Source organism: Equus przewalskii, chromosome 3 (genome assembly GCF_037783145.1).
Source record: "Equus przewalskii isolate Varuska chromosome 3, EquPr2, whole genome shotgun sequence".
In the NCBI taxonomy this organism is placed as follows: Eukaryota; Metazoa; Chordata; class Mammalia; order Perissodactyla; family Equidae; genus Equus; species Equus przewalskii.
Window position 1 is genome coordinate 17,435,157 of NC_091833.1, and position 25,236 is coordinate 17,460,392.

The 25,236-nt window shown below is 46.2% G+C and overlaps 1 protein-coding gene across 4 annotated transcripts in view; it reads left to right on the forward strand.

The window, feature by feature from the left end:
• Nucleotides 1-252: 252 nt before the first annotated feature.
• PHAF1 (phagophore assembly factor 1) overlaps nt 253-25,236 on the forward strand; it is a 28,490-nt gene continuing 3,506 nt past the window's right edge. The window contains exons 1-13 of one of the 4 annotated variants that reach the window (XM_070612151.1): nt 253-966; nt 1,076-1,196; nt 7,682-7,764; nt 11,836-11,919; nt 15,675-15,718; nt 17,319-17,398; nt 17,690-17,784; nt 18,888-18,985; nt 19,077-19,189; nt 22,501-22,634; nt 23,009-23,092; nt 24,571-24,653; nt 25,094-25,137. In XM_070612151.1, coding sequence (XP_070468252.1) covers nt 1,133-1,196; nt 7,682-7,764; nt 11,836-11,919; nt 15,675-15,718; nt 17,319-17,398; nt 17,690-17,784; nt 18,888-18,985; nt 19,077-19,189; nt 22,501-22,634; nt 23,009-23,092; nt 24,571-24,653; nt 25,094-25,137 — 1,006 coding nt within the window. In that variant the 5' untranslated portion in view covers nt 253-966; nt 1,076-1,132. The remainder of the gene's footprint in view (nt 967-1,075; nt 1,197-7,681; nt 7,765-11,835; nt 11,920-15,674; nt 15,719-17,318; nt 17,399-17,689; nt 17,785-18,887; nt 18,986-19,076; nt 19,190-22,500; nt 22,635-23,008; nt 23,093-24,570; nt 24,654-25,093; nt 25,138-25,236) is intronic. The other 3 variants (XM_070612150.1, XM_070612149.1, XM_070612148.1) reach the window with 3 other exon arrangements.

Genomic DNA, 25,236 nt, shown 5'->3' on the forward strand with positions numbered 1-25,236 from the left:
ATAATCTTACGTCTCAGCGTGGTTTTGGGAATCCAGAGACGGTTTCCTTGAAGGCTTGGCTTCAGGAGAGCCCTGGTTGCCTTTTAATTTTAGAGTGCCTCAGGGCAACAACAAAAAGCTCCGGCTGAGCAGGCTACAGAAGCCCCCTCCTCCGACTTCGTGAGGAAACTGAGGCACAAAGGGCACCAGAGGTTTGGTCAAGACCACTCAGCGCTGGCGGCAAAGCTGGATTTGGCTGGAGTCTGAGCTGCTGCCCGCGGCTTCCGGGGGCTGCGCACATCTGGATGTGGTCAGCCGGGAGGCCCGGCTCCTCCCCCTTCTACCTACTCTACTCTGCAACCGCGCCCTCCCCCGCCCCTACACGCGCGCGCGAGCACACTCCTCACTCGCTTTGAGTTGGACCCGAGCGCCAGGGGCAGCAGGGTGGGGAACGAGTCGTTCCTGGACAACCAGAGGCAGCGCCACCGGCGTCAGCCTCGGCCCCAACACGGAGTAGGAGGGCGCCCGCGGGCCAGGGGGCTCCTGGACTCCGCATCTGCTCGTGGAACTGGCTTTCTGCACCCAGTGGATGTGAGCGGGACGTACGTGCGGAGGGCAGACGGGTGTTGTATAGTCATGTCACATGTGTGTGTTGCGCGGAGTACACATCCTTGTGTAGACGTGTGAAACGTGTGCGGTGTGGTGTGCAGATGTGGGGGTTCATAGAATATAGGGCTCCTCATTCCAAGAGCGCCTGCCCTTCGCGATGGGACCGTCAGGCCTCCCTCAGCCTTCGTCGGAACTGTCACAGCCACATGACCCGGAATTGGCGCGTGCGCGACTCCGCCTTAGGCTCCTCCCCTGCGATTGAAACCCCGCCTCCGCCCCGCCCTCGCCACACTTTACGGCCGGGCACGCCAGTTTTGCTGCAGACGCTCCCGCTGCCGCTGCTGCTCCTGCCGTCGCGGCTCTTGCCGGTGAGGTGAGGTGAGGTGTGGTGTTGGGTTGGTGGCCCCGGCGACCCCGGAGGAGGTGGAGAGCCGGGCCGCCGCGGGCTGGCGGGGGCGGCGGTTCAGCTGCCGCTTTGTCTCCTCAGCTCCGGCCCTGTCTGCGCTGCTGCAGGGAGGCCGCCCTGGCCCGGCGAGCCGAACCAATGCTGGATCTGGAGGTGGTGCCCGAGCGCTCTCTGGGGAACGAGCAATGGGAATTCACGCTGGGTGAGTGTGGGGTCCTCCCTCAGGACCCTATCGCTGGGCCTTTCATCCCTCGGGGCCCTTCCCACCTCTGGTCTCTGCCCCTTCGTCCCCTGCGCCCGCGGCTCCGCAGCTCCTCGGGATCCAGGCACTGGATCCTCCCTCCGACCAGCCCGACCCTCCGGTGTGTCGCTCGGCTGGGCCCTGACGCCTCGCCTCGGGCCTCAGCAGGGCCCCTTCCGGGGCAGTGTACGGTAATAATAATAATAACAATGGCCTACCCGCCCCAAACACTTACTCAGGGCCGGGCCCTGCTGTCTCGCGCGTAATTATCTCAAATGTGCCTCCGTGGGTCTGAGGGTCGGTGCTATTGTTATTCCTCTTCCCCTTTTACAGACTAAATAGCGAAGAGTGGCTGACACCCGTGAACGCCACTGTGGTCTGTCTCCCTTTGCTTTTCTGGGCCGTGTTGCCTCTTCGGAAGGGGAAATCCAGGCTCCGATCCCATGATCAGGTGTTGGGGATCTGGTCCGGGGAGTTGAAGAGAGTTTGTGTGTGTTAAAGGAACTCCTGACTTGTTTCCTTCTCCTTTTTAATATGGTCGATGTGTGGCGTAATCCTAAACCCAGACTTTGGCTGAGAGAGTTAAGGGTTGAATGAAATAGGAGTTCAGGGAAAGTAGCATTTAGTTTGTGGAAAACGCAGTTTAGTCCTTTTTTTTGGTTTTTGGCTCAGTTTTCCCTATCCCCAACGTCACTACTTTTATGTGCACAAGTATTTGCATTCAGTAACCCCAGTGTGTGTTTACTTTGATGTGCCAGCACTAGGAAAAGGGGGTTGGAAGCAGGTGTTAGTGCTGTTTGTTTGTGCAGACCTGAACTTTTGTCTTACTAATTTGGGCTCCTGGATAGAGTCAGCTGCTCCATTGGGCTCTAGCTTATCCTTGAACCTGGAAGACTCATGTCTGTGGGGACAGGGTAGGTGAGAAACTGCAGAACAGACTGTTGGTAGGGCCCTGCTGGTGCTCCGTGTCTGCGTGAGTTACAAGCCTCGTCTGGGTTATAGGAGCCAGTTTTATTGAGAGGTCTTTGCCAGCTTCTCTCATAACTTACACCACTCCTGCAGAGTTCTTCCCAAAGTTTTAGGTGGTATGAAACACTCCAGCCTCTTGTGAAGAACCAAGGCTTGATTGGGAGGCTAGTGCTATCTTTGCCTCCAGACTCATTCATCTTGCTGATGCTGTTTGGCTTGTAGTTAGGAAAGAACCCCTAACCACAGCTTCTGCTCTTACCAGGACTTCACAGGGCACAGTGAGAACCACAACCATAGCTTCAAACTGTGCTTGATGTTGTGACTAGGTTGTCGATCTCTGTGGTACAGAGTCTCTTGGCCAAAAGTAGTGATGAGGATGTCACTAAAAAACTGGGTGGCAGAGCAAGGCTGCTTCTGTCAACTATTATTTGGATACCTTAACCCTCGCTCTTAACTTTGCCAGTTTGTAGGAACCAAGGGTTTGCGTGGTTGTTTCAAACTGTCTAAATAGCAACCAAAAACAATGAAAAGAGCATTTCTTTACGTTGGGCCCAGAATTGAGCTTTGAGGGAAAGCTCCTAGAGGGGTCCTGAGCCTTGATGATTTCTTTGTGGGTCTTAAAAATCCATGGTTTTTGGGGCTGGCCCCGTGGCCAAGTGGTTAAGTTCGTGTGCTCCGCTTCTGCAGCCCAGGCTTCCGCTGGTTCGAATCCTGGGTGTGGACATGGCACCGCTCATCAGGCCATGCTGAGGAGGCATCTCACACACCACAACTAGAAGGACCCATAACTAAGAATATACAGGGGGCTTTGGGGAGAAAAAGGAAAAATAAAATCTTAAAAAAAAAAAAAAATCCATGTTGTTTAAGTCGTGTCTGCCTGAGAGATGGTGGTCATTTAACTTCCCCAAGCTTAAAAAAAAAAAAAGTTATTTTTCCCTCTCTCTCAATCTTATCCCCAGCCCTGAAACACATCTAAACTGCACTTCGGGCTGATAGGTAGGGATAGGTCTAAGAAGTGGATCTGTGCTTTAGAATTGCATTCCTAGGCTAGAAAAACAGGCGGTGCTTAACTAAAGTCACCACAATCCTGTAAGGTAGTCTCCACTTGCCAGATGAGGAACAGGCTCAGAAGGTAGAGGTGATGAAAAGTAGCTAAACAGATTTCCTGCTTCCTACTACTCTTCTCCCCTTCTGGGAATGGGCTCAGCTTTGTCTCCAGGTTTCTTTTTGGAATCTGTGCAAATGCAGATCTATCTAGTCCTTTCCATCATCTGCGTGGCATCATAGTGGCGAGCTGCATCCAGCTTTTGGCTGCCTTCCTGCCCTTTGTGTAATATTGAAGATTAGAGAAATGCCAACAATAGAGGGACAGGAAAACCTAGGCTGAGAGGAATCTCTGAGAATCAGTGGGATGGCTTGACCAGTGGTGGAGTAAAGGCAGTGTAAATTTGAAATGTTTCCAATGAGACTTGTAGATTGTATTGGTGTGGAGGCATGTCTCTGAGTTTATTTTTAATTTTTGAGGAAGATTAGCCCTGAGCTAACATCTGCCTCCAATCCTCCTCTTTTTGCTGAGGAAGACTGGCCCTGAGCTAACATCCATGCCCATATTCCTCTACTTTATATCTGGGACACCTGCCACAGCCTGGCTTGATAAGGGTGCATGTGTCCGTGCCTGGGATCCCAACCAGCGAACCCCAGGCCGCTGAGGCAGAGCACACGAACTTAACCGCTATGCCACTGGGCCGGCTCCTCTCTTGAGTTTATTTTTGAAAATATCCAAAGAGGGTAGATTTAAAGAGTCACTGGAGAATAGCCTTCTCTGAGATTACCTTGTTCCAGAGAGACTGAAGGCTCACTTTGTTGAAGGCAGCGTGTACTTCTGAGGACTCTGCTTACAAACATTGAAAATTGACTAAGAAATAGTCTTATGCCCTGAAGAGCTTAGTCTAGTGGAAGGGAAGGGTTATAGAAATAATTCATTTCTGGGGCCGGCCTGATGGCGCAGTGGTTAAGAGCATACGTTCTGCTTCGGCGGCCTGGGGGTTCGCCCATTCAGATCCCAGGTGCAGACATGGCACCTCTTGGCAAGCCATGCTGTGGTAGGCATCCCACATATAAAGTAGAGGAAGATGGGCACGGATGTGCGCTCAGGGCCACTCTTCCTCAGCAAAAAGAGGAGGACTGGCAGCAGATGTTAGCTCAGGGCTAATTTTCCTCCAAAAAAAAGAAAGAAATAGTTCATTTTATTATAATGAGGTAGAGGTTGTATAGGGTGCTATGGCATGGGGGAAGGGACTTGCCCTGACTTGGGGGTTCAGGGAGGGCTTCCTTTCAACTTACAGGAGCCTGTACCATTCCTGGAGCCAGTGAGCACCAGGAAGTCCTTATCAAAAGTCTACTGTCAGATTTCTCATCTACACTGTCTCCATAGACATAAGTCTTCCAGTCAAGTTAAAAAGAAAACAATGGGAAAGATAGATGGTATGTGTAGGGAACTATAAACAATTTGGTATTATAATTAGAACATGATGTACTGGTGGAAGAAGAAAAGAGGTTCCCCAGATTCCCAAATCTCTTTGGTAGTAACTGCCTGGGATACTGTCAGGGAGTCTCCAGGTTCAATAGAAAAGAGGATATCTATTAGTAATGTGTGTTGTGGGCATGGGCTTAGGAGGAAAGTTTGGAGGCTAGATTTGGAGAAATGGGGAAGGAGGAGGAATCTAGAGATTTCTGGCTTGAGTGACTGGATAGATGTTAGACACATTGAAGTTCAGAATACTGATGAGAAACTAGATTAAAGAGAAGGTGAAAAAGTCACTTTTAATCTGTCAACTTTTTATTTGCCTTTAGATATATATAGAAAACAGATTGAAGTGTGAGTCAGCAACTAGGTGGTTGGTTGAATGAATGAATGAGGGATGGGCAGAAGGAAATATTGCCCATCATAGAGACCTGGAAAAGTTAGAGGAACAGCAGAAGAGAGTAGTGTTGAGAGACAGGATGAGAGTTCTCTGAGTGGGAGGGTGGTCACTAGGTTCTATGGTAGAGGACCTACGTGTTCTACCTAATTGCTTTGTTTCACTCATTCAGAGCTCAGCAGATATATAGGACCACCTACTATTGTGCCAGGCATGGTGATTGAGTGCTGGGGATACAGCAGTGAGTGAGACAACATCTCTGTCCTCAAGGAGGCATCAAGGAGACTCCAACAGATAAATAAGTTGAATGGGAGGCTTTATTAGATAAGGTGATCAGGGAAGTGAGGTGTGAGCACCACCTGAAGAATGAGAAGGCACCAGCTATGGGAAGAACATTCCAGTAGAGTCAAGAGCTGATGCAAAGGCCTAAGGCGGGAAAGAGCTTCACATGTGCTAGGAACAAAGGGAGGTGTGGTGAGCAGTGAAAAGAAAGGTGGAGGTGGACTAGGTCGAGAATATTCGGGACCTTTAGGGGATGGCATGTTGTTTGGGTTTTATCCCCCTGTAATGGGAAGCCATTAGAGGGTTATAAGCAGGCAAATGATGAGATCTGTGAGTCATAGGATTTGTGCAGTTTATCAGGCTGACCATATACTCCACACTCGCTTTGGGGTTAGGTAACTCTTGTTAGAGCTGGGACAATGCTCCAGTTTTTTTGCCATAAATGTGGTTGGTTCCCTTCCTTTACCAGCAGCTACATGATGACTGGTCATCGTGGCTGCTTTTTGTCCTCCATGTGGGTTTCTCCCTGGATGACTCAGGACCTGAAGATTCCAAGGCCAGGAATCTGTGGCTACATGGAAGAGAACCTTCCCTCAAGAAGCTGATTTGTGGGGGCCGGCCCTGTGGCCAAGCGGTTAAATTTGCACGCTCCGCTGCAGCGGCCCAGTGTTTCATCAGTTCAAATCCTAGGCACAGACACGGCACCGCTCATCAAGCCACGTTGAGGCAGCGTCCCACATGCCACAACTAGAAGGACCCACAACTGAGAATTTACAACCATGTACCAGAGGGCTTTGGGGAGAAAAAGGAAAAAATAAAATCTTTAAAAAAAAAAAAAGAAACTAGTTTGTGTCACAGGGGTCAGAGAAGCCACGTGGCCTTTTTCTGAACACCTAACCGAGCTTGTCTGTCTTCCACACATGGATGTTTGCCCCTTCCCTCTGGGGGAGAGAACATAGATGCTCTTCCATTTCAGGAATGGCAGAGCTGAGTGATGCATCCAACTTGTTCATATACTCAACAAACACTTATGAAGCCTCTACTGTGTGCCAGGCTGTATACTATAGAAGACTGAAAAGTACCTTATTTAAGGTCTGGTTTCCTTCCTTTCTTCAAACGTAGATGGATCAAGTGAAGGCATGGTTGGATCATTGTTTAAATGTAGATGGACCACATGTTTTTAACTTTCTAATTGTTGTGTGTACACTCTTTTCTGCACATCTCTCCTTGAGTCAGAGGTAAACTGATCTTGAATGTGAGCCACTGTGCTGCCCAGAGGTCATATGGTAATCCCTCTTCCTCCCTTTCCTTATTACCAACCCCATAATCCTTCAGTCCCAGTGAATAAATATTTATTCAACAGCCACTATGTGGTCAGCCCTGTACTGGGTGCTGGGGATCCAGAGAGTGGTGAATAGCATACATACCCTGTCCTTGCATTCATGAAGCTGAGTCTTTATTTTTGGCTTGTCTGGGACTTTGTTTTGAATTGTCCCTCTCTAAGTTTCTTCTTGTTTGAAATGTAATGGGCTCCAAAAACATAGTTTTTGGTGTTCCCTGTGAGTCCCTGGAATCTTTGAGATGTCATTGGGATTTGGATTTCTTAAACTGGAGGCATATATAAATTTGTTTATAATGGGCCATGAGTTCAAAAATCAAGTGTTGAGATTTAGAGGATGTTTATGGGTTGATACGTAAGGATCCAACGAAATCTTTAGTAAAATAAGTTGATTCTGGTAAACATGTGATTTTTAACTATGTAAACGAGGCCTTACAAGTCATGTGCTCCTGGAGGCTCTCATATGAGAGGCAAGGAGCAGATGCCAAAAAGGAAGAGCAGGAGGACCTGCCCTAGGTTATACGTAATCCATGGCAGAGTGAGAACCAGAACCTGGCAGAGTGAGAACCAGAACCTGGGTCTCCAGAGTCATGCAGTCAGTGCTTTTCTCACTCTGTTCTTTGATTTATGCTGACTTTCCCTTCTCCCAGCCCTTTGCCTGCTTCAGATCAGCACAGAAGTCCCCATTTCTGGGAAGCAGTTTTGTATATTCACTCTCTCCTGTTATATAATCCAGTTATTCCCTTAGTGCTTGTTGCTAACTTTATTCTAGTTCTTATTGCTTATTGAACTTTTATTTACTCATATGTCTGTAGAGCTTTGTGGCCCCCATTCCCACCCCACGCTTTACTTCAGGGACTAATGCCTGGTACGATGATAGATGTCAGTAAATGGATAGCCCAAGTAAGCACACCAGCATCTTTGCTTTATTTCAGGAATGCCTTTGGCTCAGGCAGTAGCCATTCTTCAGAAGCACTGTCGCATCATCAAAAATGTCCAGGTTCTCTACAGTGAACAGGTGAGTGGTAGCTGATTTGTTTACTGAAATAGCATCCCTAATCAATCAGTCACCTCCAGAGGTTGGTGCTTTGGGAGATGCTGACTGGCAGGGATTGCTGGGTCAGTGTTTGAATGGGAGAATCTCCAGCGCTAGTCAGTTACCAAGTACATTTTCTTTGATTCTGAAACTTGGTCTTGATAATCTAGTGCTGCCAGGTTTGGAAGAACAGTAATAACTGAACTTGTTTTTTGATTGTGTTTGACTTAACCTGCTGGCCCTTAGACAGAGACTTTTCAGTGGGAGGTCACCTCAGGGACAGTTGGTCTTCCAGGGTGCTTGCCTTCCACTTTTGTGTTTAAAATAGTCTTTTCTGCTTTCTTGATTGCTTTGGTTTGTGTTCAGGATTGTTGCAGATTTCTAGCCAGCAGAGCATCCCAGACTTGAAAAGAAGCAGGTATAGCTCACCCTTTTAGTGAAAATGATCTGATACGTGGAATTTGCAAGATATTGGCTCCAAATTAATGGACATATTTTACTCTTTTTTTGTCTTATTTATGGTGGTCTCTATTAAATGTTCATCAGTTGTGCCAGGAATTAACCCCTGTACTATAATGTTGCATGTACTTAAAAAGACCTTTGCAGTCTCCAGAAAGAGTATATTTTAGGTTAGCATCAGAGGACTTTTTGAACATCAGGATTTTTTGTATTTGGTTTTATAGGTAAAGTTAGAGACTATTTTTTAAAGGCCTTTAGAAATAAGATTCTTCTTATCTCTCTAAAAATGCAATCTCCCTTCTACTGAGTTTTCTGAAACCTGTGGTTCTTCTATGACACAGACTATGTGCTGCCATATGAAGCAACCTTTGTGATGTCCTTTGTGTCACAAACCTCAGGAAATAGTTGGGTTTTTTTTTTTTTGAGGAAGATTAGCCCTGAGCTAACTACTGCCAGTCCTCCTCTTTCTGCTGAGGAAGACTGGCCCTGAACTAACATCCGTGCCCATCTTCCTCTACTTTATATGTGGGACGCATACCACAGCCTGGCTTGCCAAGCAGTGCCATGTCTGCACCCAGGATCCGAACTGGTGAACCCCGGGCCACCAAAGCGGAACATGCGCACTTAACCACTGCACCACCGGGCCAGCCCCAGGAAATAGTTTTGAGCCTACACAGGCTACAGGATATCCTCAGTGGCTTTTCTGAGACACTTTAAGTACTGGTTTGATTATTTTAGTTCCATTTGTTCCAATTAATTTCAGATCCTAAAGCAAATGACAGCTTATTTTTGACATGAAGAATGCTGTGGATTAGAGGTGGGTGAGATTTCTGTGAGGCTTCCTAGTTTGGCTTAGTGTCAGAGTTGAGCCTGTTACCTATACCTGGACATTACATTCTGCAGTACTCTACCCCTCTGCCAGCCTAGTGAGGCCCTGTGTGAGGGATCCTTCTGAGACAGGGAATGCTTAATCTCCAAGCAAGAGCTCGGATATTCTTGTGGTGCCTACCACAGAACAAGGGACTTACAGGAGTGGGCAGGAGTTCCTTGAGCTACAGTGACAGACTGGCTTCTCATTTAGAAAGTGAAGGATGGTGGCTTTTCCTCTGTTGCACTCAGATCATCCCTAACGTAATCTGACTTTCAGTGTTAGACCATGAGGGAATTACTCCTGACAAGTAGCAGCCATCAAAACAGGGATAATGGGCTTGTTTCTCGAGCTTACAGCCACCTGTACATTCAGTGAAATCAGATTTGGGCACCCTGAGATTAGATACATTTGAAAATAGGCTTTAAACTTTCTTAACCAATTTTTTAAAATGAAGTTTATTTCTTCTGTCACTACCTTTGTTGTCTGTCATTCCAGTCTTTGAGTACAAATAGTAGTATTAGCATTAAGTTAATTTCCTCTGATATCTTCTAAGCAACTGGAATCAGTTGGAAAACATGGGCTTTTGCATCCAGACCTTGGCTCAGATCCTTGCTCTTCCTATTTGCTAGTCGTGCAACTTGTGGCAAGTTAATAACCAGTCTGGTTCTCCTTCTGTGGAATGGATATAGTTTCCTTATAATAGAATAATATTTGATGAGGTTCAAGAAGAGATGGTCTCTCAGAGGTCTGATATGATACATCTTAAATGTGGGTCCTTCTTCTGCCCTCTTTTCCTCCTTTCCCATTTGTCTCCTTGCTTCCCATCAAGTGCAGAGAGTAGTTTTGCCCTGTTAAAGGATCTTCTTGTCTCTAGCAAATCACACCTTGGAAATTAAATGTGCATGTTAAGTAGGCCTCATCTTTCTTAGAGGGAAAAGATGTTAATGACTAGCAGCAGGTAGCTTTACTGAACTATTTCATATGGAGGACTGCATAGTGCTGGGTAGCTGGAAGGGTCTGCTTAAACATCGCATAGTACATGTGTATTTTGGTTCTGGAGATATAAAGCACTAATAAAACATTGATTGTGGGGATGGTTTGCTTGCTTTTGAAGATTTCTTAGTTGTGTCCTGAATTGTAACAATGCCAGGAAAAAAATGGTCAGCTCTTGGGAGAGTGTGAAGAAAATTCAGATCCTCCTGTGTTCCTCCTCCAAGCAAACATCTTGAAAAATGCTAAAATGTTGCTTTATCCTGTTTACAGCCATGGAATAGCCCTCTCAGAAGTGGGACTGTATGTTCTGGGTTGAGAATAAGTGACCTAAGTTGAGGGTTCATTATTCCATTATCTTGCTTGAGACCTAGTGGTTTTAGACATTCCTGCAGACGTACTGGAAAATTACATCATTCTTTTTTCTAGTGTTTGCTAGGGATGATGGTGCTGCCTGGGCCTGCTACCTTGTGAAGATCAATTAAGTGGAGGGGAGTAGACAGTCGGAGCTAATCCCAGAAAGCTCTTTGGAGATAATTTTTCCAGTGAGGCCCACACTAGCAGTGGCACTTGGCTTTCCAGCTCACATCTGTATCTCTGGCAGCCATACCTATGTCATTCACTGTGTTTACCTTGAGAAGATCTATAAAGAAACTTTCCTAAACCCTTTTGAGAGCTCCGTTCCAGTTTCAAGAAGGGGCAGAATTTGGGATGGTGGTGATTTTCTTGTACTCTCGGCAGCCTGGTTCAGGGCTATGGAGAGTCTTCAGACCTTGAGTCCTTGAATTGATGGCATTGGAGCAGAAGCAGACACATGGGACAGACACGAGGAAAGAAGGCATTGTATGCCGAGTGCTGTGCTCAGGGTTTTCTTTGACCTACTGTCTCTGTCCTCACAACAACCCTGGAAGGAAGGGGTGATAGTATTCCCATGAAGAAACTAGAGCTCAGAGAAGTTTTGAGAGTCACTTAAAAGGTCACCAGCTCACCAGGTCTCAAGGCCAGCTCTGTCTGCTGCTCTGTGCTGCTACTGCCCTCCCCCCAGGACTCAGAAGGGGCAAATTTAGAAATATGACTCCTTAGGTCTTAGACTTAGGCTTTTCAGAAAGAAGTACATGTGATACGGGATGGTAGAGGGGAGGGAAGGAAGAAGTACGAGTGTCATCTCATACATAATCAGATCACAAGGTACTTCTTTGTCTTGGAAGATGGCCTAAAACAGTCAAAGAATAAAATGTGTTCCCTGTGGATGGTATAAACAGCCTGGGAGTGAATGGACATGGGTTCAGCTGACATGCCCTGAACATTACCTGCTGAGTTTGGATCCTGGCAAGGCCTTTTCACATCGCCTGTATTCCTCATCAGCTGCTCTGCTGGATTGACAGCAGTAAACCTATGCTACAGATGTAGACCCTGGACCTTCAAAAGAAAATTACCTGTATACTCCCATAATTTCGGCCCTTTCACCAGGTATTATTACTCAAAGCCTGGAAAAGAGAAGCTCTTTTCAGCCAATATTGTGAATCAGCAGCTGTGGGCCCAAAATACAGGACACTGCATTCATGTAACAGTTTGTTTCTGACTTCTAAACCTTGTTAGTAGTGGGGAGAGAGGGGCTGTCTGCACTTACATATTTCCTGTGCATTGCATTTATAGTGTAAGGTTTTCAGTAGGTGCTTGTGAGTAAATTAGTTGTTCAGAATGTTTTATTTTATTTATGTATTTTTTTGTAGTCTCCTCTAAGCCATGACCTCATCCTTAACCTGACTCAGGACGGGATCAAACTACTGTTTGATGCTTTCAATCAGAGACTTAAGGTAATTCTAAATGACAACTAAAGTTTCATGTCAGGCTGATTAATATGTGCTGTTGTGAGATGTTTCCAAAACTTATAAGTGGGAATATACTTATGGTGGTTCAGAGACCACTGTGATACAGGGGGCTGAAGCTAGGCCTACTCCCCGAAAAAGAAGGAAGCTGAGGGTGGCATGAGGGGGTAGGAAAGAGGGTAGGAAGGACTCCAGTCCCAGGCTCCAGAGGTGAAGGGGGAAAAGTGTTGAAGATTTGGGGAACATGGTATAGGGAGGGGGCTTTTATGTTGAGTAGGAAAACAAGTGAGGGACTAAGTATTTGGCATAGATTATTCTGAGTCTTTAAAAAGTTACTAAAAATGGGGCTGACCTACAGAATAGGATCAAAAGACTTTAATGAGGTTTATGTATCTTATTGTTTTACTTCATTCTTATGACAAACAGTATGACTTGGAAGATGAAAAATGGAGTTGTTCTTCCTAAAATGCTGGGGCTTGGGGCTTAACACCACCAAAATGAGTTGATTCTTTAACCCCTTTGAGGAGATATAAACAAACAACTTGCTGGTATGTAAGGTTGTCTTAACTGGTGTTCAAGTGCAATTTACTAACACCTGTTTCAGTCCAGGATGTTTTTAATACACTATTTACAAATGCCTGGGCTTCACAGGTTAGTCATGTGACACAAGACTCATGCCTCAGAGTCACAAGGCTGAATGTGGCCCTGGGCAGTGGCATGCCAGAGTTGTTGTCCCAGTTAGGTTATGGAGTTGCCTTTCCAAAAGACTTGGGTACTTTCTAGTTCTCGTCATATCATCACAAGTGAGCTGCTGAGGAGACAAGACAGAACATGGAAAAAGAATATGTGCATGGAATGAGAATTCCTCATTTATGATGGTTTTTCAAAAGCAAAGTTTGATGTGGACATTGTTCGCAACTCCCTTGCCTCTCATTGTGGACCCAGTCATCCTGTCTTCAGTGACCAGAAGTTCCACACTGGGAAAGGGTAAAGAATGTTCTTTAGTGTTGCTTCATCACAAATTTGGGGAAAATTAATCTGGAAACACCTTTACAAAGAGTCATTTGTCTTTGACGTGGTAAATCCCCTTTAGGAAACATAACCCAAAAAGATTATGGGGAGGGTAATGTTGCCAGACATTTATAGCAGGGCTTTTCCTAGAAATGAAAAGCTGGAAGTAACCTAAATGGACAATAAAAGGGGATGGCTAGGCAGCCCATCATAAAATCACAGCATAGTGAGGACAGTATCACATATTTAGTGAACACTTGGTGCATGTTAGGTGCACGGCCGAGTGCTTCCCATGCATTTCCCAGTTTAATCCTAACAAGCCTGTCAGCGGTACTGTTTACCAACGAGACGACGGAGGGATAAAAGATAAGTGGTTTGCCTGATACCAGGCTTTTAACTCTATATTACCAGTGTGTGGTTACTGGCCACTGGGAATAGAAATGGCTTAGATTCTGTTGATTGATGTGGGAAATAAATATGATAAAAGCTGAAAAAAATAGTGTGAGCACACTATGCAGAAATGCGAGGAACGGGAAGTACATTTGAATGGGAAAGGAGGTAAAATAGAACCTTCGCTTCGGCGTTCTGCGGGGTCCCTATGAGGAAGGAGGGGCTGGGGCCCTGACTGAGCCTCTGGAAACTGAGAGAGCGATCCTTCAGGTATCCTTGGTTGGCACCAGGTCTGACTTGACCCGTCTGCCTGGCCCTCCATCCAAGGGCTTCAGAATCCACCTCTGCCTGATGATGTCTCCTGCAGTTTCCTCTCCCGTCACTCCCTGCTGATGCGAGACCCCTGTGGCATGAGGCTTCACAAGTCACAACCTTTACAGTCACCTTGTCTTTTCCTTTCCTATCTTGACTGCTGCCGTGTCTCCTCCTCTCTGGGAAAATCAAGGCCTTTTCCAGCCCAGAGGGTGGAAATCATGGACTTTAGACTTCCCCAGCTGCTTGTCTCTGTAGTCCATGGGCCAAAATCTTGTTGTTCATTCTCCTGGTGATATGAAGGACGCTAAGATGGTCAGTACTCTGGGTCCCTTGCCACAAGTGCCACCCTACGGCACTTGATTAACTCTGGTCCACTCTTCTCCCATTGGGCAGGCAGGGTTGAAGCATCTTTAAGTGTTGGTCTGGGCTTTTGGCAGGTGGGTGACAGTGACACAGGAGGGAGATCCTGGAGGCCCACCTCCACAGGGTGAGTGGTGGGAAGCCCTTGGGGGATCATTGGCGAGCCGTAGAGGTAGCAATCAGGGAGGCAGAGTGCCTGCCAGTGCTATACAAGCAGGGCTTCTGGCTGAAGATTGAGGCCCTCTGCCAGTGTGGGGCCCTGGCCTGAGTGAAAATGGCCTACCTGTTTGCCATGATATACTGCCATGCCCAGGCTTTCTGAAGGGGACACTAGTTATCTTATGAATCACAGCTAGTTCCCTGCCTTTCCTTGTATGACCTCTCTTGGCATCTCTTTTCATTCTTTCAAGCTTCATATTGCCCTTAGCTAGCTTCATACCAGGCAGACTCGCCTGACGTGTGTTGAATACCTCCCCTGTGCAAACTAATAAGCCAGACCTTAAGGGGCTTAATTTAGTGGGACTAGTGAACAGCCTACGCAAGTAGTCTAAGAAGGGGTTGATTGAAGTGCTATGACGGCCCAGCAGAGGGAGCAATTCTTAGTAGCAGATAGGGTCAGAATAGCTGCATTATAGTTAAGAGGTGCCCACCTTGTAGTTTAGTGTTATGATCTCTAAACAGAGTTAGGGACAAGGTCTGGCCAAGAATGAACTGCCTATTATGTCTCAGTTTCTGTGACAATGCCGGATGCTCCTGTACCCAGTGCCCCAGAGCCCCTTTCTGGGATGAGGCGCAGATTGTCAAGGCAAACAGACATTGAACCAGTTCTACTTGTGCCTCTACATTGAGGGCCAGACCTCCCAGCTGAGGGATGGTAGATGGTGCTCCACGCCCTAGCCAGCCATGCTGCTGGCTGCCAACCCCCTGACACCATTGGCATAGAGGACTTTATGGTGCTCATTAATTGGCACCACTAGTGGCTGAGTGTTCAATGCCTTTTTCTTTGTCTCTGCCCTGAGTTCTTGGCATTTCATCCGAGGCTGAACCCGTTGAACTTCACAAGGGTCCCAGGGTTCTCCAGGTTTAACCAGATGCCCATCATTAGGGATATATCTGATTATTGTCACACTTGTCCTAAGCTAATGTAATATGACTTGTTTTCTAGCAAGATAGACCTCCCCCTCCATCTTTTTGTTTTGTAAACCACAGTAGTTTGAAGCTATTTTTGAAAGTGACTTTATTTGGGTTTTTATAATGCAGTCAAGTATGAAATAGAAGGAAAGGGGCTCAGTATTCAAGGTTACAGCCTTAACAAGCTGTGTGAATTTGCTTCTGTGGAGGATTTCACTGTCCAGAAGGGTGGTATGTGCTGTCTTCTGTATGACCCAGCAGTAGAGTAGATATAAGAACCTGGACCCAGAACATCCATGGACATCTGTTGAATAATCCACTGGAAGAGGAAGAAGGAGAGGTTATGCTGTGTGTGGTATGGGTTTTTCCGCCAAATTAAAAAATGAGAACAAAACGTAATGTGTAGTGCTTCAGGAGGAGAATTTTGGCTAGTGGTAGTTGTTTTTTCTTCGCTATTCTATAAATGTCTTTTTAGGTAATCTTTTTCAACTACAGAGCATTAACAACTCTTAAACATTTGATTTTTTTTTTTTTAGGTGATTGAAGTATATGACTTGACTAAAGTAAAGTTAAAATATTGGTAAGTTTTCTCCCCTGCTGGTATATGTCACAGGCTTTGTACAAATGGGCTTTATCTACTACCTTCATAGTATTAGTAGAGGATTCCCATCCGCAGCAGGTCCAGGATTGCAGCTTGGTACCATGATTTCCTCAGGCAGCCCCTAAGCCCACTCAGCTTTCTGGGGAAGAGAAGGAAACCTCACTAAGAACATGCTATGTGTAAAACACTTCACATATATGTCAGCTTATTTAATCCTCACTGGAAAGCAGGACCTCAGCTCAGAGTTGATGTAACTGTCTCCTAGGTCACAGCTGCCCTCCCCTGTACAACCTCTTTTGGCACTTCTTTATTTTTCGTGAGTAACAGAAGTGGGACAAACCAGATAGGTCTGACTCCAAGCCTGTGCTAAAGAGAATGCCAAAGGGACCACTATTTGGGGGGCAAAATCTGCTTTTTAGAATGAGAATGGGAATGGCCTGCATGATGCACAAATATTTGAGCCCCCCATTATGGCAAGGCATTTTGCTATCATCTAGAATACTCCATTCAGTAAGCTTCCTTAAGAGGCTTCCCTTCCCTTTGCAAGAGCATAGAAGGCCCGAGTTCCTGGGGCAGGCTCAAACAACATTTGCTGATAGAGGAGTGGTTAAAGCTAATGTGTAATAGCGCTGGCCTCTGCAGATTCTAATTGTCTTTTAGTCTTGTTGGGCCTTTGTACCTCAAGTTCTGGCTTCTTTTTACCCTCTTATGAGTCAGTGGTGGGTAAGAGCCTGGCTTCTAGAGTCAGGCTTCCCTGGGTTTTAGTTATGGCTTCATAATTTTATTACCTCTGTGACCTTGGGCAAGTCACTTAACCTCTTTGAGCTTGTTTTCTCATCAAAGAAAAGAAACCAATAATGTAGCTGCTGGGTTAGGAAGATTACATGAGAGAATGCTGGTAAAGCACATCAACAGTTCCTGGTTAAAAAAGAGGTGTCCCATAAATGACAGTAATTTTTAAAAAAATTATTCTTAACCTTTAAGCATTCTCCTTAAAGTCATAAATGCCTTATCTTCATGATCATCAGCTGAAGTCCTATGCCCCTCTTTACTCCCAAGCCCACTCCCCAGGTTTTTTTTTCTTTGTAGGGGATCCATCCCTCCCACACCCACCTACCCATTCACCCAGTCCATGAGAACTGACTCTTCTTGTTAAGAAAACAAGCTGCATTGCTTGACTACACTCTTCTTTTAAGATGTTTATCCCTTTTTAAGAAAGTTCCTTTTCAAGCCAAACTACTAGTAGGCATCCTGGGAAAACATATTAACACTGTTCCTATGGCCACTCTTAGCCAAGTCCAAATGCCATGGGACTGAGACCGGATTTATTTCCTCCTGAACTATGCCTGGTGGCCACAAATGTCTTGGGAGGCCCTAGAAGATCAATTCTGTATATCAGCCTCAGGAGAATTGACTTGTTTTGACCTCATTAATTGTCTCTTATTTAAAAGTTGTTTAATTATTTTGATATAATTATAGACTCACCTGCCTATGTTTTAAGAATAACTCTTCTAGCCACCATCTCCAGTGATCTGTGAACCTGTGAAGCCTGGTGTTAAAAACTATCTTTGTTTTTCAGTGGAGTACATTTTAACTCTCAGGCCATAGCTCCCACCATTGAGCAGATTGACCAGTCTTTCGGTGCAACCCATCCTGGAGGTAAGCCAAGTCCATCTGATTTGTCTGGTCATCTCTGGCAGCCCATTGTGATAAACCTGGCAAGTGGTGCCATCCCAACCCCAAACCCCTGAAGCCAGGTTCCTATAGGATTTGGAGGTTGATACTTGGGTGTGAAGGAAAGCTCCTCCCCCTTGTTTTCAGCCTAGTAGATCAGGTCACAGATGAGACACAAGGAATGTGTTGCCAGTCATTACTCCCTGCCAGGCTGGTTTGTGTTTGCAACTTCTGATACCATTCAACCAAGTCATCTTCTTCTTCCTACTCCCACAGTGTATAACTCCGCTGAGCAGCTCTTCCACCTCAACTTCAGAGGACTGTCTTTCTCTTTTCAGTTAGACTCGTGGACTGAGGCTCCCAAGTACGAGGTCAGCCCTTCCCTTCCCCTGGTATTTGTTGCCCAGTGCCCATGTGATGTGGGTCAGCAGATAGTGCCTTTTGGGGAGGCTGAATAGGTACTCTTTCTTTGGTTTCCTTGTCTCTGAGATCTTCAGGGGCCAAGGAGGGTGGAGAGGGTGGGGTTGACAGGAAGAACAAAGCCCAAGCTGGCACTCCTGGGAAGAGGGCACTTCCCATTGCAGAGTGAGATCAAGGTCACTTTTCAGAGATCCAGTTGTGCCTTGCTTTAAAACTCCGGATCACTGGTTTTTCTCAGTGGCCTAGAATTTGAGAGAGTTCATCTTGGATTTTCAGTTATTGCTTTTAGGAAAATGTTTCATTCATCCTTAGGCAACAGTCTCCTCTGGGTTATGAGTTGGATAGCTTTTTGTAAGGTTTACATCTTATTAAGGGAAGCATTCCTGCATTTTCTCCCTGACGAAGGAAATAAAAGCTAAGTAAAACTAAAGATGAACTTGTATGGTTGGGGTGAATTTATTAACCCAGAGCCAGGTTGACTGTGTGCATTGATATGGCCAATTCTTTTTTTTTTTTTTTTTTGTGAGGAACATTCACACTGAGCTAACATCCATTGCCAATCTTCCTCCTTTTTTAAATTTTTGTGTTAAGGAGATTAGCCCTGAGCTAACGTCTGTGCCAGTCTTCCTGCACTTTGTATATGGGATGCTCACAACATGGCTGATGTATGGAGTAGATCTGGGGCACCAAGGCGGAGTGCGTGGAACTTTAACCACTTGATCACAGAGCTAACCCCCTGGCCAGTTCTTTTTTCTCTTTTTTGTCCCAGAGTCCCCTGGTACATAGTTATCTATTTTTCTAGTTGTGGGTCCTTGTAGTTCTGGCATGTGGGATGCCGCCTCAGCATGGCTTGATGAGCAGTGCCATGTCCATGCCCAGGATTCGAACTGGTGAAACCCTGGGCCGCCAGAGCAGAGCGTGCGAACTTAACCACTCAGCCACAGGGCCGGCCCCCTGGCCAGTTCTTGAAGACCACAAGTACTGGGGAATGCCAGAGCCTGAGTCACATGGCCTGCAGTGTGCTCTTAGTAAAACTTTTGTCCTGTGTTTGCAGCCCAATTTTGCCCATGGTCTAGCTTCTCTCCAGATACCCCATGGAGCGACTGTGAAACGAATGTACATCTACAGTGGAAACAGTCTACAGGATACCAAGTATGTATGTAGGAGCATGAGCTTCATGCTAAGGCCATGGGCTCCCTGGGAGGGAGAGCAAAGCCTCTGTTTATTTTGTGCCTGCCCCCAGGGCTCCCGGGATGCCCCTGAGCTGTTTCCTGGGCAATGTGTATGCTGAGAGTGTAGATGTTCTTCGAGATGGAACTGGACCCTCAGGTTTACGACTTCGCCTACTTGCTGCAGGTAAGTTACTGGCTATGGGGTGGTGGATTCCCCGTTACATCTATGTTGAAACAGTCTAAAATCTCACGTGTTTAGAGATAGTTGTTAGAAGACACATGAGGCAGATGTTTATTGCTAAGGCTTTTATTTAAATTTGTGAAGGCACAAGACATAGTTTTATCATTAGCAAATGTTTTTGTTTGTTTGGTTGGTTTTTGTTGCAGGGGAAGATTTGCCCTAAGCTAATATCCATTGCCAATTTTCCTTCTTTTGCTTCCCTTTCCCCTCCCCAAAGCCCCAGTACATAGTTGTATATAGTTGTAAATTCTTCTAGTTGTTGTATGTGAGCCGCTGCCACTGCATGGCTACTGACAGACAAGTGGTTTGGTTCCACACCCAGGAATGGAACCCTAGCCACCAGGGTGGAACACACTGAACTTTAACCATTAAACCATCAGGACTGGGTCTATCATTAGCAAATCTTAATAACCGACAGTAGCATTGCTTCCCTCAGTGTGTACATAAGCCTTCTATGTGCTTATTTAGCTTTGCAGTGGTTCCCAGGCTATTTCCTGAAGATGTATCTTGTGGGCCGTGGCATTGTCTGTTCTCCCTTTTTCCACCCTTTATGCCTAGTTCTCAGAGTAGGCTGGCAGGAGGGACCTGCTGAATTGTGGTTTGCCCACACCCCGCTGACAGTTTTGCTGACTATGAACAAAGAGTTGATGCCTTCAGTAGCTGGTCTCTCCAGGATCTTTGCCTCATTTTGTGATTTTCTTTTGCCTGGCCAATCTCAGCTACTTTGGACCTTGGATCATGTTTAACAGTACAGGGATCTCCAGTGTGGAGTTTGCCTCCATAAAGACAGCCCAGGAGGGGCCGGCCTGGTGGCACAGTGGTTAAGTGTGGATGTTCCACTTCAGGGGCCTGGGGTTCACCAGTTTGGATCCTGGGTGCGGACATGGCACCGCTTGGCAAGGCATGCTGTGGCAGGCGTCCCACATATAAAGTAGAGGAAGATGGGCACGGATGTTAGCTCAGGGCCAGTCTTCCTCAGCAAAAAGAGGAGGACTGGCAGCAGATGTTAGCTCAGGGCTAATCTTCCTCAAAAAAAAAAGAGCCCACAAGCCAACAGGCTATGCCTTAGTGGAGCACACAGTCTAGCCAGCATTTATTCATAAATTGGGGTTTTACATCAGTCTCTAGGGTGTTGGTTCTTAACTGTTAAGGATCTGGTATATAGAGCCAGCCCTGATGGCCTAGTGGTTAAAGTTCAGCATGCTCCACTTCAGCGGCCCAGGTTTGGTTCCTGGGCGCAGAGCCTCACCACTCATCTGTCAGTAGCCATGCTGTGGCATTGGCTCACATAGAATAACTAGAACGTACAACTATGTACTGGGGTTTTGGGGAGGAGGGAAAAAAAAATCTGGTATATAAACTGTGAATTCACTCCCCTGAACAATTAGATAGTTCACAACCTCCAGGTTAGAAATTTCTTAAAATGTGGTTTTTCTGACCAAGGCAGGACACCAGCTACTTAAAGGAGTGTTGCACTTGAACTGCAGTTTTTGAGAGAATTGAGATGTGGCAGCAAGATCAAGTGATTTAGGGTCTGTCTGCTCAGGAGGATCACTTGAAACAGTGGGGCAGTCAAGGATGGCACAGTTACCCCAGGTGACAGCAGGAGAAGCCTGTTGGGGGTGGAAGTCTCAGCCAATTCTGACTGCCACCCTGTACAGCCCACTCCTAGCAGTCACATCTCACTGCTTACAGGGTCAGCGGGGAAAACTGTTAAGTCAGGGCCTCGCTGAGTTACTATCCAATCCAGTACTCATCAAGAGTTCCCCTTGGCAAGCAGGAGGGTAGCTTGTCTCAGCTGACTCATTTCTCACATCTGTTTCTTTATAGAGTATGGCTACAGTGATGCTTTTAACACAGAAAGTCAGTTTACCTCTCTTGGTCCCCATAATAACTTAAAGGAAGACTCACTCCAGGGAATCAGAAACTAAAATAGTCTGTTAAAACTAAGGGTAATTTTACGTGGGTATGCTTCTGGTAGAGTGAGACGAGAGAGAAGACTCACCTGTGAAGAGTGCCTTCCCTGTAGTTCCATCTGGACAGTCACAGATATCTGGTACCTGGAGACTTCGGGCATACAGTCCAGCTTGACAGGACTTTTGGTGGGTTCTGTAGGTCACCCAAGCTTGCCTAAGTTGCAGGATTTATAGACAGAGCTTAATGTGGACTATGCTTTTCCCAGGAGCTAGTAAATTTAAACACAGCCTTTATTTGGCAGTCAGTGTGTATGTGCTGTGACTGAAGACTCTGGGGTTAGCTGGAGAACTCAGTACCTAGTTATCTCAGATTTTGGATCCCTGAAATCTTCTGTATGTGACAGATGGGTTGTTATACATGAATGAGCTTTATTAACTGTAAAGCCCTGTGCAGAGTAAGGTGATGTTGGTGGATATCATGGTACCAGGAATTGCAATCCTCCTTGGATTCTTGGCTTCTTTTTTTATTTTGGGCAAAACACTTTGTCTTCTCATCTGCAGAATGGGAGAAGTTTTACCGTTGGTGTGTCTTGCTGTTCCATAACCACTTGGTGTCTGTGTATATGTTTAACTGGAACCATTTCTGAAATGTCTTAGACAAAATCAGGGCTTAAGGATTCTTCACAAAGAAGAAACTTGGCAGTTCAGGTTCTTTTTAGTCTCCCACTTTCCTGGTTTGTCTCTTTTGAGTGTTGGTAGGTCTGTCAGGTGTTTGTAGAATTAGAGAGTGAGTTAATGGGTGCTTTATTCTTGGCTCTTCTATAGAGTGATCTTTAGGTCCGGTTTCTAGTTGGGGGTTACCATTGAGAAGCACCTCTTAACGTAAATCCTTGTATCTTATCACGACCTGGAAAGTGGCAAGAGTAGCACCCCATTATATACTTCCATAGCACCTATGCTGCTGTTTAGTGTACCACAGTTGTGTGATAATCTGATTGGGATCTTCATGCCATAAGCTCCAATGTGGGCAGAGACTGCACCTGTTTTCTCACCATTATTGGCTCAACATGTAGCAAAGTGTTGTAGCCCATGGTAGTCAATAAGTAAATATTTGCTGAGTGAGTGAATCAGTCTCCAGAGCTCCATATCATTTTTGTGGGATTGAGTCTTTGGCATTATTTTGAGTAGATAGTGATCTCTCTTAGCATCTCAAGCCCTGGTGACCTGGCATTTCTGCTTGCGTAAAGCCAGTGGCCTCTCTGGGGCCCCCAGGGCCCTGGGCTGCAGGGTCTCAGGCTCTGACTGGGAACGCAAGCACCTCTCCCTTGTTCTCTGCAGGTTGTGGGCCCGGCCTCTTAGCAGATGCCAAGATGCGAGTATTTGAACGTTCAGTGTATTTTGGTGATTCCTGCCAGGATGTTCTTAGCATGCTTGGCTCTCCACACAAGGTCTTCTATAAGTCAGAGGACAAGGTAGGGGAAATATGTTTGTAAAGTGAATAGATAGTCTCTTAATTTTTTTTTTAATCAACATTAACTTAGTAATGAGTAAATATAAACTGTTTGCTATTTTCCCATAGAACCTGTTCTATTAAAGCTGATGGAGAAGTAAATTGAAAGCTCTTTTCTGACCCCTGTTGGTCAGATTGTCCTGCCTTTCCTTGGAGATTAGGGCCCAGTCTATAGTCAGCCAAAGGTGGCTGGGTTGTTGGGCACTAGCAGCTGGGACTCTCACACCCTTGCTTATCCAACAGCTTAATGTTATGCAAGAAACACTTTTTCAGACTTTCATTTAGTAAGAATTATATTAAGGGGTTGGATTTTAATTTATCTTTTTTTCCTAACAGATGAAAATTCATTCTCCTTCCCCTCATAAGCAAGTTCCATCTAAGTGCAATGACTACTTTTTTAACTACTTCACTCTCGGAGTGGTAAGTTGTGATTCCTCAGAGAAGCGTTCCCTTTCTGTGGAGGTGGGCAGTGTACCTGGGCACACCTATGTGTACACAGCAGCTGTAACCATGCCTGGCAGTGGGGACCCTAGCCCCAGCTGGCTTTGCCTAGTGTTGTCTTACATTAGTGCCCCAAAGTAGACTTTCCTGCCACCAAGATTGCAGAGAAACATTGGGTTCCCTGGTATGTCTTGACTTCTTTTCTAAGGGAAACATGCTCTGTAGGTGAGGCTGTGGGAATCATTCAGGTTCAGAATAGGACCGTATTCTGGAGTCACAGAATAGGGAGACTAAAAAGACTCAAAGACAGTGGAACTATGCTTATGTATTTTTAGGGATCACCCAGGGGCATTGCTGCAGCCCTGTGCTCTGGGCCTAGAGTGCTGAATGGAGCTGATGGCCACCATCAGTGCTGAGAGTCTGGGTGATAGATGAGATGCAGGTGTGAGAAATGATTATGTAAATGATTATGCACCAGAAGGATACATCTCAGAGGACAGGATTGGCCTGGACTTGGGTCTTCTAACCTTTGAGCTTTCTAGGGCGTGAGGTCCTGAGGCAGCAAAGAAAGGGTAGATTCCAGAGAGAGAGAAAGGAGAGACTGGGTCTGCCTATGTGGAAAAGACCAAAAAGGAGCCAGAAGTAGTGGGGGAATGGCAACGGGATCATAAACTCTTGAGGGTAGGATGGTGGCAGGAGGGAATGGCACTTTTGTAAGCTGGGCCTCTTTGGAGTTGAGGGCCAGTGATGATTTATGGGAGGTAAGGTGGAGGGAATGGACCGGCCCTAATAGGATTTAGTGTAGCTATTGGTGGGAGGGCAGAGTCGGGGGTAACCTTGGGGTCACAGGTCTGAAGAGCTGGCAGGGTGTGAAGCTGGAAAGGGAGTCGGGGAGAGGAGGAAGTGTTCAACAGGCAGCATCAAATCCAGGTCTGAGTCCTGGCAAGAGGCTGGGACTTCAGTTCCAGGGATTGCTGACTCCCACGGAGAGTGCCTAATGGAAGCCAGATGGGTCAGGCAGGTCATGGCATTCAGAATAGCCAGGTGTCTTGAGACCCTTGAGAGTCAAGTGGCCCTTGAATCTTCTTGGTAGCTTTCAAGCCAAAATCTGTGCTCAGATTTTTTATCAGGGGCTTGTTGTCAGGAAACATCTCACTGATGTGTTTGAGCTCTCAAGCAGCGAGAGCTCTAGCCCCCTGTGCCTGGCAGGCCTGGTGGTACAAGGTTTGCAATGGGGGGGTGCTATGGATGGTTAGGTCGTCATCCCTCACTGAAAATGTCCAGTTAAGGCTTCTTGGCCTCAGCTGTCTCCTTTACTGTTGTTTGGAAGAAAACTGCTGTCTGCGGGCATCCTCACTGCAGAGTGGCTGTCTCCTAATTGGACCGGCCCTTGGAAAGGCCCCTGCGCTGCCTCAGTAACTTTTAAACTACGTGGACATCCTTGTTTTCTATCCCAGGACATCCTCTTTGATGCGAATACACACAAAGTGAAGAAGTTTGTCCTACACACCAATTACCCTGGGCATTATAATTTTAACATGTGAGTATACATGTACCTGCCCCTCTGAGACGTGAGCTTCGGGCTGAAAATCGCCAGAAAAGAGAGAGCTTCTGGCTTAGGATGTTCACTAATTTGTCTCCACCTAAATTCTTGCTATTTCATGGGAAGTGATCATTTCCTGAGTGTTTGCTCTGTTTCTGATATAGTGTCCAATACCTTATATCTCTCCATTTGTATCCATTTTACAAATAGGGAAATAGGTTCAGAAAGCTTGGTGTGTTATCCAGGGTAATAGAGTCTTCAGACTCCAGAGCCATGTCCTTTTCTGTTTGACTCCACTGCCTAAATCTGGTCTCCCCCATTGAATGCTTTGGGCAGGTGTGCTTGATTCTGTTTTTCCTGGGGTACGGAGTTGAGATGTGGGAGTGGTGAGACCTCCTGGGGGACCCAGGCTTTACCCATCTGCCTTCTCTCTCTAGTTACCACCGCTGTGAGTTCAAGATCCCACTAGCCATAAAGAAAGGTAAGTAGTGAATATCCTCAGGGTACGGAAAGGGTTTTGGAGTCAGTCAGTCTCTCATGATGAGAAGATACAGTGATCCAAGCAGAGGATAGTAATGGT